Source organism: Cynoglossus semilaevis, chromosome 6 (genome assembly GCF_000523025.1).
Source record: "Cynoglossus semilaevis isolate Cse_v1.0 chromosome 6, Cse_v1.0, whole genome shotgun sequence".
In the NCBI taxonomy this organism is placed as follows: domain Eukaryota; kingdom Metazoa; phylum Chordata; class Actinopteri; order Pleuronectiformes; family Cynoglossidae; genus Cynoglossus; species Cynoglossus semilaevis.
Window position 1 is genome coordinate 16,098,894 of NC_024312.1, and position 11,085 is coordinate 16,109,978.

The window sequence follows — 11,085 nt, forward strand, 5'->3', positions numbered from 1 at the left end:
TGTTACTTCTCTTTGAACTTCATAAGTGCTTTATGAATGCAAATCAAAGCGTGTCTTTTATCATGTCGTCCACATGGTCCAACTGACCATGACTGCCAGCATGGGAGACAGCTGTAGCAGAGGCTAAATTCAATCTCAAAGACAAGCCAGTATGTGGGGGACAGTTGACTTGAGGGGTACAGCAGTTGTCCACCCAGATAAAACACCAACTCGCTCAACAAAATACATCAAAGCTGCGATGAAGATTGAAATAAATCATGAAATAGTCGTATAATCCATCTTCTGCACGAGTTAAGTCAGACCTGCTGGGCATTGAAGTAGAAAAACACAGGGAAAGAAAGCAGGCAATGAAAATCAGAATGCTTCGTGCTTTGCTTGATGAATAATTGACTGACACCGTTGCCTTCGCTCAGACTGAGACAGACAAGGCTAATAAAGCCAAAGGTTGAGTCCTCGTTGCATCTTAAAGATTCTAGCCTAACATCTTCGCCCCCTCGGAGACCAGAGCTGTGACTGTGAAGTCGTACGTTTCAGGTTCTTCTGTTGTTCTTCCTGGAAGAAGTGAAATCATTAAAATTAGAGCCAAGAACACTTGGCGCAAACATTACTTTCCAGGATCCTAACGTCACGGAGTTCTTCTGAAAATGTCTTATAAATAGACCACTCAGCCAAAGTCAATGAAGAACTGGCTAAAACTGACAGGTTTATTAAAAAAATGACAAGACAATTGGATTAGAGGGCTAATCATCTTTCTCTCCTGTTGCTGCTCATCTGTGACCTCTTATGAAAACTCTGCACCCTACGTTCTCTCTCTGCGTGTGTGTGTGTGCTGCAGAGAAAGAGACATTTTTAGAAACTCAACATCCGACTGTAGCGGCAGCTCTGTGTCACCATTCCTGACACCGTTGCCGGGTTTGGGACCCTCGGGACATTTTCCCTCGTCACCACCTGAAGACAAGAAGCAGTGGGAAGTGCTGGATAAACATATAGATGTATAAGACACAGTTAATTAGATTTGACTTAAATTACCCTCCAGACTTCTGTAGGTTTTTTTATAGTGCTGCTGTAGAAACCACAGCTGTTTATTAATAGTGGTAATAATTAAAAGGCGTGCAAGTGCAAGTGTGCAAACCTGGTTCTGGTATTTACTTTTTGACAATTATTACAAGTCAGTAATAAATGCACCAGTAGAGAACAACACCATTATATCATCTCACCATCGTGCCTTTCCCATTTTTTTAATGAACACATATCTCCAAAGTAACGGTGTAGACGTGTTTACTAAAAACCAAACAACAGTATTAACCTTGATGACAGACAAAAATAAAAATAAAAAATGATGAATGTACGTCTATATTTTTCAGAATTGCAGGGCAGCATAACTGTCTGAGTAATACTACATAATCACTGAGATAAAAAGTGCTCGAGGTTACCTCAGTGATTAACAGTAAGAAATGATCATTGATTTCACCAGTGTCTCATCGTAGCTGCAAACAATCACAGCGTTGCATTTGCACATTAAAGGATTTTCGCGACTCATCAGAGGACATTGTCGCCGAGAAACAATAGGAAATGGATAATAGCCGAGCCTGGTGTCCAGCTCGCAGCGGCTAATAAGGAGGTAGGGTTTTAGAGAGAAGCTTGATGATGGTGTTCCCTTTGAAGCACAGCACAGAGCGAGAGAGTAAAGGAACATGGCTTGGATGTACAACTTCTGTTCATTATCCCAGCAAGCCCGAGCCATTAGGCAGGTTTCCATTACTTGACCAGTTCAAGGCTAGCAGCTAAAAGTGTAAATTCAATAATGTGCTATTTATATGCCCCAGAGGATTTTAAAGAAACCATTTGGCAAAAATAGGGGGAAACACAGAAGTCTGTGAAGGTTTTTCAGCATTCAGCTGTGGTGGCTTTCTCATATGATTTACACATAGGAAATACACCTCAGAGTGGACCAACCTACAGACATTCCTCCCTCATTATCCTCCATTACTACACCCAGTTGAACACTTATTATCTGGTCCTATTCTGACTTTGTACGCTCCAATTTCTCCTCAAATTAGTGAGAACCGTCTTGGATGATGACTGCGTGTCAGTATTAAAATAAATCATGTTTCTGTCAGTTTCAGTAATACTCTCGGCCTTATCCTTGTAATTTAACTGAAAAAGTTGTTAATTGGCGATCTGGGCTGTGAGGGAAGTAACTCTGAAGACAAAAGGACGAGAACTTATTGAGGTTCTTGGGAAAAGAGATTTGAACTTAGTAGGGACTAGGGAATAATTTTAGGAATAATGAGAGAGGTTTTCATTACTACCTCACAGGAACAAGATTATCATAAGTCACTGCCTTCAAAAACCCTTATACCTGTGTGTGTATGGTGGCTTCATGCTAAATGTCTTCACCTGCTTTTCTGCCACACTGCCAAACATCTCCAACCAAGCGTTAATGTCGATGGATATTCGCCATTAGTTGTTTTTTTTTAGCGCCATGAAGAGGATCTTTGGAGCCCCCATCTGTCTTTGTGGAGAACTGCATGTTGTGTCGTGGTTAGAACAGAGATGGAAACTAAAAATCAATCAGGCTATATCAACAATGTTCTAATTGTACGCTGTGTAGGATTTGAACTATTTTACAGTACATATATGTAAAATAATATGCATATTTATTTCTATTAATGTCTTTATCACATTCGCAAAATGTTTGATCCCTACAAGAGACGCCATCTTGGATCCTTCTCTTGTTCAATTGTTGAGCAAACAAAGATTAAAGTTATGAATATGAATATATTCTATACTTGCCCAATCCCAGTCAATTTTCTGTGTGGCAGTCTTTGGTTAGTATTAAAATGCAACAATAATAGGTTTACAGTTAATGAACATTAAAGTCTCAGTAAAGATGCCTTCTTCGTCTTGTTGACAAAGGAAAATTCCATATTAGCATGCAAGCATCGGTACAATTCATATCGATTTTTCATTGATTTCCATATCCATATCCAACTTTAGCACTGAAGGCTCCTGGACTCCAGGAATCAAGGACTGAGTATTCAAACACAGCATTAACTACATGTTGGTAATTTTTCACAATGAACCTCAACATTAGAAAATACAGAACATTAAATAATAATTATCATCATCAGTTATTGACAATTTAAAAAATACCATTAGTTTTAATGCCTCAAGGATTGTGTGTTATTAAATACACATAAAGTCAAAATCACGTAATTAGCAAAACATCATAAAATGAAACTAAGGAAACTAAAAACAAACTACAAACAACATGTCCAGGACGTATATATATATATATATAAAACCTATACAGTACTGTGTGAAGGGCCATCTTGAAAGGTACCTCTCGAGCTGATCTGCAGCCCACAACAGTTTTGCTCATCCCACCTGGGCCACGTTAATGCCATTTTTTTAAACTTATGAAATGAAACAATAAATTCACCTGACAAAGTCATAACAGTAAAAAGCCTGTTTATTTTCAGAATAAATTGACAGTACATTACAGCCATAAAAACACTGTCAACCTGCTGTAATTTACACGACTTAAAGAGCTGCTCCTCAGCTCGTCAAACAAAACGTAATAAGGTACTTATACAGTAACGAAGAGAAACACGACACACAGAAGGCTCACAGAGCACTTTGCCCATGACTTTCCACTGACCTGTGTTAATTACCAAACACATAATAATATAACAATAATTAGGGCGAGAAAGAACACACCAAGCATTTGAACTCCGCCGTGTGTGGCTGTGATGACATCATCACGAGGCCTAAGGGGGCAGACTAAGTTAAAACGGGTCACATAGCTATGATGCCAACAGACAAAAACCATAGGTAAAAATAAAAATTACTCTGTACATATGCAATACATACATGACTTAAAATGAAATAACCGTGACCACTAATCAGTCAAATAAAGAGCCTTCATTCACCACTTCCTAAATCCACGTCACTGTTCATGTATTACATGAGTGCTGTTTCAATTCACTACAAAGTGTCAATCTGTAAATCACTGCTTTACAGCCTTCTCCTTCAACTACCACAGGAGCCTGGGGGCCGACCTGTCGTCGGTCACCGTCTTACGGAGCCGCACTCCTCTGCGTATTCTTACCAGCATATCTACATCCTCCCGGCCAGAAGGGGCCTGCGCCTGGGGCATACGCTGTGCTGCAGCTGCACTCTCTGACAGTGAGCTGGGGAAGGGGAAGTGACCCTCACCTAGGGCGTGCGCGCTAGCTGCCAGCTCTCCTATCTTTTCCACCAGGCTGTGGCGGTTGGCAGCGAGCTGAGGGTCTTCCTCCACACTGTTGTTGCCCCTGACATGTGTAAGCTGAGCTCTGACAGTCCTGTCTGCCACCCCTCCACTTGAGCCCCAGCTGGCCTCAGGAAGACTCATTCGCTTGGGGGAAGCCCTCATGTAGTCACTAGTAGATGTGTCATCACTGCATAGAAAATCCTCGCTGCATATGTAGAATTGCGACGGGCTAGCATACCCTGGCGAGTCTGGTACTGTGGGGGTTTTGACTGGTACAATGGGCGGTCGGATGGGAATGGGGCCGGAGGTGGATGGTGTGCGCCTTATACCAGCCTTGGAGGACGGCGTCCGGCGAATGGTGGCGGTCCCTGAGGTAATGGCTCCAGAGCTGTTTCCTGCAGCCCCATTTTGAGTCTTACCTGCAGGTAGACCAGCCGTGCTGGCAGGCCTCTTGGTTTGGATCATGCGACGGTAGCTCTGAGCAATGTTGCTGTGGCGGGGGATGGTGGAGGACTTGTCGAAGTCGCTTTGCCCCTCACTGTCAGCATCCCCGTTGAGAGAGTAGCAATCATAGTCTGAACCTAGATGTGACATTCAGTCAGAAGGGTCTTTCTTAACAATGAAATATGGACAGAACACTGAGAAGACTGGTGTTAGTAGCAAAAAAAAAAGAATAATTTCAGAAAAAAATAATTATATGCTTCATCAAAAATGACAGTTGTACACTACTACAACTGTATGTGTGTATCCCATACACATATCACACACATAATATGCATTTTAAAATGGTATCAAGTAGGGATGTCCGATAATATCGGCCGGCCGATATTATGGACCCGATGTTAGCATATTATGTAATCTCTGTCAGAATTGTTAGGTGTTTTTCCTCCGATAATGAAAACCTGATAAATTTGTAAAATTGTGTGTTTTCTTAAAGTAGTTTTGGGGATAAACAGCTGTATATTAAAGTGACAGTCACAGTATTAGCAGTATTAGCAATAGTTTCCACACAAAAGGTGTTCATTGAAGAATATAGACATGTGAGATAAGTCTTGTCTTTGCCAACATTACGATGCAGCTGGGCTTTATGATCTGGACAGGCTGACATCAATGCTTCTGTTTTTCAGGCATCAAATGTGCCAATTTATCTTTGAAAGTTTAGGTTTACTCTTGTACATTTTATTGAAATTATTTTGCCCAAACGTTTGCCCACCCCTGCAGTTAATAAACATTTATGTGCATCAAAAATTACTGTAGATTTGTACAGTGCTGTTTGTAAATATTTTTCATTTGTTCTGCAATCTTCTGTAAATGTGTTCCACCATTATCACTGCCGTAGGCCAATAACACAGGTGCACAGATGAACACAGCAGGTGTACTGGGAAAATGCTACACAGGACGTTTTACTGGAGCTCGTGTGTAAAAAGAGAAACTTTAGACAATGTTTGCAGTCCATACAGTGCATAAGGAAACGTTACCTTGTGAGGGGATGGTGTCCTCAGAGCATGATGGGGTGTTGGTCTGGGTGCTGTAGCCACTGGAGTACTGCAGAGAGTCTCTGCTGCTCTTCTGCTGCTCTATGCTCAAACCTCTGGTCAAAACCATGGCTAAAGTACTGGCTGCTGGAGAGAGGGGCTCACCGTGCTGACGAGCCACACACACACACACACACACACACACACACACACAAAATAAGAAATGCAGTAAGGAAAAACATTAAGGTAAGCACAAATTTAAATACCCAGTGCAGGTGCTGCTGTTTACTGAGGCCAGAATATTTCATCCTGACATTATATTGTTTACTCTTCAAGGACTACTTACCTTGTTCACGGGGCCAAGTCTCCCTCTGTGAGAATCCTCTGACTGCATCCCAGAATACCCCTGTGGACTGGGCGGAGCCTCCATTTCTCTCATCTTGTCTGCAGATTCTCTCCTTCCCTGCAGAGTGCCGGCCAATGACGGCTCACAGGAGCTAAGTTTGGCCCAATCCTGCAGCGCAAAAGGAACAATTACACCGTCTCCCCAAAAAACTCGTACCTGTCACCTGACCTGGAGGCTGGTGTCTTGAGTCATGAACTTGTTATATGTTTAGAAAGATAGTCGGCTAAGTCGGGGTTATTGAAGGGCAGCCCCCTCAGTTTAGCAAAGAAAAACTGAGACTGATGAGCAACAGCAAAATGAGGGTGGTGGGATTAATTCTTTAGCGCAGGAGGGCATTCAAACACAAGAAGAAGCTGCAGAAAAGTTTAAAAAGAAGAATAAAAAAAGGGAAATTAAAACATAAAATTGCAAATGAAAACAAACCTTCCAGTTAGGGATCTTTGATGTGGGTGAGGGGGTGTTGGATCCAGGAGAGTGAGTAAATGTAGGGGACGCAGGAAGTATGACAGAGAGAGGCCTGATGGTGCCAGTGTGAGAAAAAGCAGGGCGGAAGGTACCGAAGGATGAGCATGAGCCAAACTGTGAAACGGACAGACAACGGACAGTCAGGCTGCTCAACTGGATGTCAACAAATTGTCCACGTCAAACCGCAGTGCTGCTGATAAAGAGCGCCCAAGGGGGCTCTTTATACTGAGGAGAACAATGAATATAAAAAGCACTTTGTGCGTTTGTGTGCGTGTGGGCCTCGTCAGTGCGATGCATGCAGTACTAACCACTGTAGGTGAGTTGCACTCGCTGACAGACGGGCAGGTTTCTGAAGCCTCTGAGGAGGCTGAGCTTGTCGATTTCTGGCAGAGATAGGAGTGGAAGATAGCGTAAGGAGATTGATGGTAAAGGAATTGGAACAAGGCGGTACAGGAACTGGATGAGAGTTGGAGTATTGGCTACTCTAAGCAACAGGGAAACATTTGTGTTCCTCTGAGGGATCCTATAGACCAGGTCTGGGTTGGAAAGGAAGCAGCGAATAAGGAACGATTTTTTTTTTTTTTTTTTTTTGACTGTGTTGGAATCCACACTGTGTGATCTCACCAGACTGTGGAGACTAAGAAGGAAACTTTAAAAATGTATTGCAGAGACATTTTACACTACATCGTAAACTGTATGATTGTATATATAACAATAACAATTCTTGATTGTTTAAAAAAATATTAAAAACGTCCACTTAATAATCTATAGGTTCAACCATAAAAAGTAAACCTGACACATTTCCAATACTAAACAGGAAAAAGACTACAGTTAAAAACTGAATTACTGTATAATCTGCTTTACTGTACTATATTATGTATTACTATAATACTACTTTTTTAAACTTCATTTGCTCTCTGCCTTAGGTGTTTCCCAGACAGGACTGAACATGTGTTCCTGTTGAGCCAATATCTAGTTGTGGTACGATGAATGAGATGTTTTACCTGGCTGGCAATATCAGAGGGCATGGGTGACGGAGGCTTAGAGTGTGTGTTGGCGTCCTGAGAGACAAAGCCGGAGTCATGGGAGGACACGCTGCTGAGCCGATGGGCTCCTGCAGAGGGCATCTGAAGGAGACTGAGGCGGGGCAAAACATGGGAATTCATTTTAACCAATACTGTGCACGTAAAGCAGAATCAAATTAAAATACTGGCATATTTCCACTCTTTCTTTGTACGGTATTTGTTCATGTGCGAGTCCTAATATGAGCCGAAATGAAAGAGTTCAGGAAAAATAGATTAATATGGAAATTGTAATTGATGGCATTCTTTTAAATTTGCAGCATCAAAGAGCATTTGAAAGTTTGCACTTCTTTGATTCCACTCTCCCTCTGAACATTAACAGCTGTCTTCATGCTTCTCATCTCCCGCTCTGTCATTCTCACTCAGAGTTGCCTCTCTTTCTCACCCCCACATTTCAACATGTACGACCTGTGTTTTTCCACTCTTCCTTTGTGCTGCTCTCCCACACACACGCCTGCCCTTCTCAATCAAACTTGTTCTCTTTTCTCATTAAATGTTTTCCTGTGTAGGTTTGAGCCCAAGTCACATGTGGAAAATATTATAAAACTGACTCTGACTGTTTTATAATCAGTCCCTTCTTCTCCAATCCCATTATGTAGACACTTTTGGTCAATACTCTACTGACTGTCAGTCATGCCTTCCTTAATTACCTAATACTAACAAAAACCACTGTATGTACACTTTAATGGTGCAGCAGGTGCTGTGGAAAACTGTAAAACCTCTACAACAGCTTTTTATGTAAGTATACAATTCTCTACTGTAGCTACAAAGCATTTCTGCTCAATATTTTTGAATGAATAAGAATGTAAGCCAAGACCTTTAGCTTTGTAAATGAGTGCTACCAAGTTTTCAAGGCTGATGATGCAGTAAAAGGCTACGTGGTGAAAGGAAAGGAGAGGTTTGCTTTCGTATTCAGAACAAGTATGTTCCTCTGGGGACACTATTTTTCTTCCAATCTCTTTGATTTCTGGACAAAAAGTTTTGAAATTCAAAATGCAGACTGGTATTTATAACGTCGTGACTTGATTTGGCCGACGTAGCTCATTTGACGTGAAACACAATACCTGTTTCAATGGGAACACTCTTGGGCACAAAGAACATAACGCCGTATCTGAGGTGGAACGCACCTGCACATGCTGCTCTTCCTGGAGCCGCTGCTGCTGGGGGAGGAGGGGGGAGTCTGGTAGGACCAAGAGAAGTCCGAGCCTTTCAGGTCCACGATCACCTGTGACGACCATAGGCGTCAATAAAGAAGCAATAATGGCCGTAATCTGAAATGGCTTGACTCGACTTACACCATGGCTGTGATTTAAAATAAAGATCTAAACAGCAACGTAACATTTTGGTAGACACGTTGTGAGAGGAGGAATATAAAACGTATTTCAAAGACAGCCAAACAATACAATGACATATCTGATCCCTTTGTTTTATTTTAAAGGACACAATATTTTGTACCCAATTTAATAAATGTCACCGACAAATGTCACCAAAAGACGAGTCTCTTCTGACAATTTCTTCTGCTGTTATTCTCATTTCAAGACCATTCTGCAATTTCAGCTACAAATGAAATCATTAATCTTTATGGACAGATGCTCTTTCATTTGTGGAAAAAAGCTTAATAACTTTTTCAAATAGATGCATTTTGGAGTGTTTTAGTCAACGTCACACGAAAAAGGAAATGACCTCTACTTATATGATGCTGTTCAAGCCTCTGCCATCAACCTACTGCCTTCAGATTCTCAGCCACTCCCAGGTTGTACTATAGGGGAGTTCTTCAACATCAGCTGTCACCTCCCAATTTGAGTGAAACCTGCCATGCTGCTGCTCTCTTCAATCACAACATTCGTGACTGGGAATGAGGCAAAATAAACAGAGGGAACAGCAGTGTGTGCTCTCACACTGCATCTCATTTGCAAGTACTGTTTACTGGGATTTCATTAGGTGATAATAAAGTTTAATCCAATCTGTTTATCTAAGCAAAGCAATGGCTGATAAAAGATGTTGCCTTTACTGTCCAGGAAAAATGTTGGATTGTGCCTTTATCCAGACCCAAAGGCATGCATTGTTTGTTTTTTTTTATGTAAATTACACATAGTCCTTGACCTGTGTCCGAGTTCTGTCTCCAAGTCACTCTGTAACTCACATACTGTACATCAGTACCCATGTCACTCACCTACTCTAGGACAGTGGTGACATCACAAGCTAAAATATAAAAACATCAGGAGAGTCTGACTCAGGCCTGGGAGACATAAAGAAGGGCAAAAAGTTCCCCAAAAAACAACACAAACAATAGAAAGTAAATGTAGCACAATCCAATGTGGCTTGATGGTTGGACTATAGTTACCTGTTCACTAGCTGGTGGAAGCTTGTGTGGATCTTCAGTCAACGCAGTGAGATCGTCAACTATTGGCTGCAGGTGTGTGATCTCACCCAGCATGGCAATCTCTACATTCTGAAATAAAACACATAAGAATATATGTCATATAACCTCACATCAGTTCAACTCACATGTATCTAATCCGCCAACGTTCCTCACCAACACAGGCTGCAGCAGGTTGATAAATGTACAGTAATGACTCCTCTCCTCCAGCAGGGCTCTACGGACCGCCTGCTTCTCCGTTTCCTCCATCAGCAGGTACAGGTCACTGACATCCTGCATGGCACTGTCCAGTTGGGGGCGAAGGTTACCCCGGCCTGCAAGTGGAAAGGCAGGAAAACTTAATGAGGACATAATGAGAGAAGACAGACAAGAGGAGACTTCTAAAAAGATGGACATGAGATGGGTCAGGTCACTGATGAAGTGGGTGGACTGTGTAAATACACCAAGAACTATATTATTCCATGTTCCATAGGTCACTACACTAGACATACAAGACTTAAATGTTGAGCTTGTGGTGAGTTGAAAATACTAAAAAAAAATCTATATGAAAATACTAGATTAGAGCAATGGCACAGGATGAGTGGGAGATGGGTGAAATGGAGATGACCACTAGGGTGTTGACCTCTTTTCTGCTCTAAATGAATTCTAAATGAATTTCTAAATTTCATTCCACAAAATTTGGTTGAACCTCAGTGCACTCAGTGTAAATACATTTAGTCATTTCCTGTGAAGTGTATCGTAAATTATCAGCTGGAGATTTTTGGAGATTATTTGACAAAGAAAACATGATTTCAGAAACATTAAAAGAGCTGCTCAGTGCACTAAACATAAGCAGCAACTGAACCGGCAAAATCCAACAACCGAGCCGTCATTTGGATTAGTTACAAAAATATATTATTACATTACAATACATTTAGCAGACACTTTAATCCAAAGTGACTTACAATTTGAGTCAGCCAATCAAGAATCAAGCTACAGTAAACATACAAAATAAAATACATCCATCCATCCATCCATCC

At 41.5% G+C, this 11,085-nt stretch overlaps 1 protein-coding gene across 2 annotated transcripts in view; it reads right to left on the bottom strand.

The window, feature by feature from the left end:
* Positions 1-3,457: 3,457 nt before the first annotated feature.
* The window catches only part of mtss1la (MTSS I-BAR domain containing 2a), a 27,185-nt gene continuing 19,557 nt past the window's right edge, over positions 3,458-11,085 (bottom strand). The window contains exons 7-15 of one of the 2 annotated variants that reach the window (XM_008312365.3): positions 10,223-10,380; positions 10,031-10,138; positions 8,814-8,911; positions 7,609-7,741; positions 6,913-6,987; positions 6,563-6,718; positions 6,080-6,247; positions 5,737-5,902; positions 3,458-4,839 (exon numbers count right to left, since the gene is read on the bottom strand). In XM_008312365.3, coding sequence (XP_008310587.1) covers positions 4,040-4,839; positions 5,737-5,902; positions 6,080-6,247; positions 6,563-6,718; positions 6,913-6,987; positions 7,609-7,741; positions 8,814-8,911; positions 10,031-10,138; positions 10,223-10,380 — 1,862 coding nt within the window. In that variant the 3' untranslated portion in view covers positions 3,458-4,039. The remainder of the gene's footprint in view (positions 4,840-5,736; positions 5,903-6,079; positions 6,248-6,562; positions 6,719-6,912; positions 6,988-7,608; positions 7,742-8,813; positions 8,912-10,030; positions 10,139-10,222; positions 10,381-11,085) is intronic. The other variant, XM_025055979.1, reaches the window with a different exon arrangement.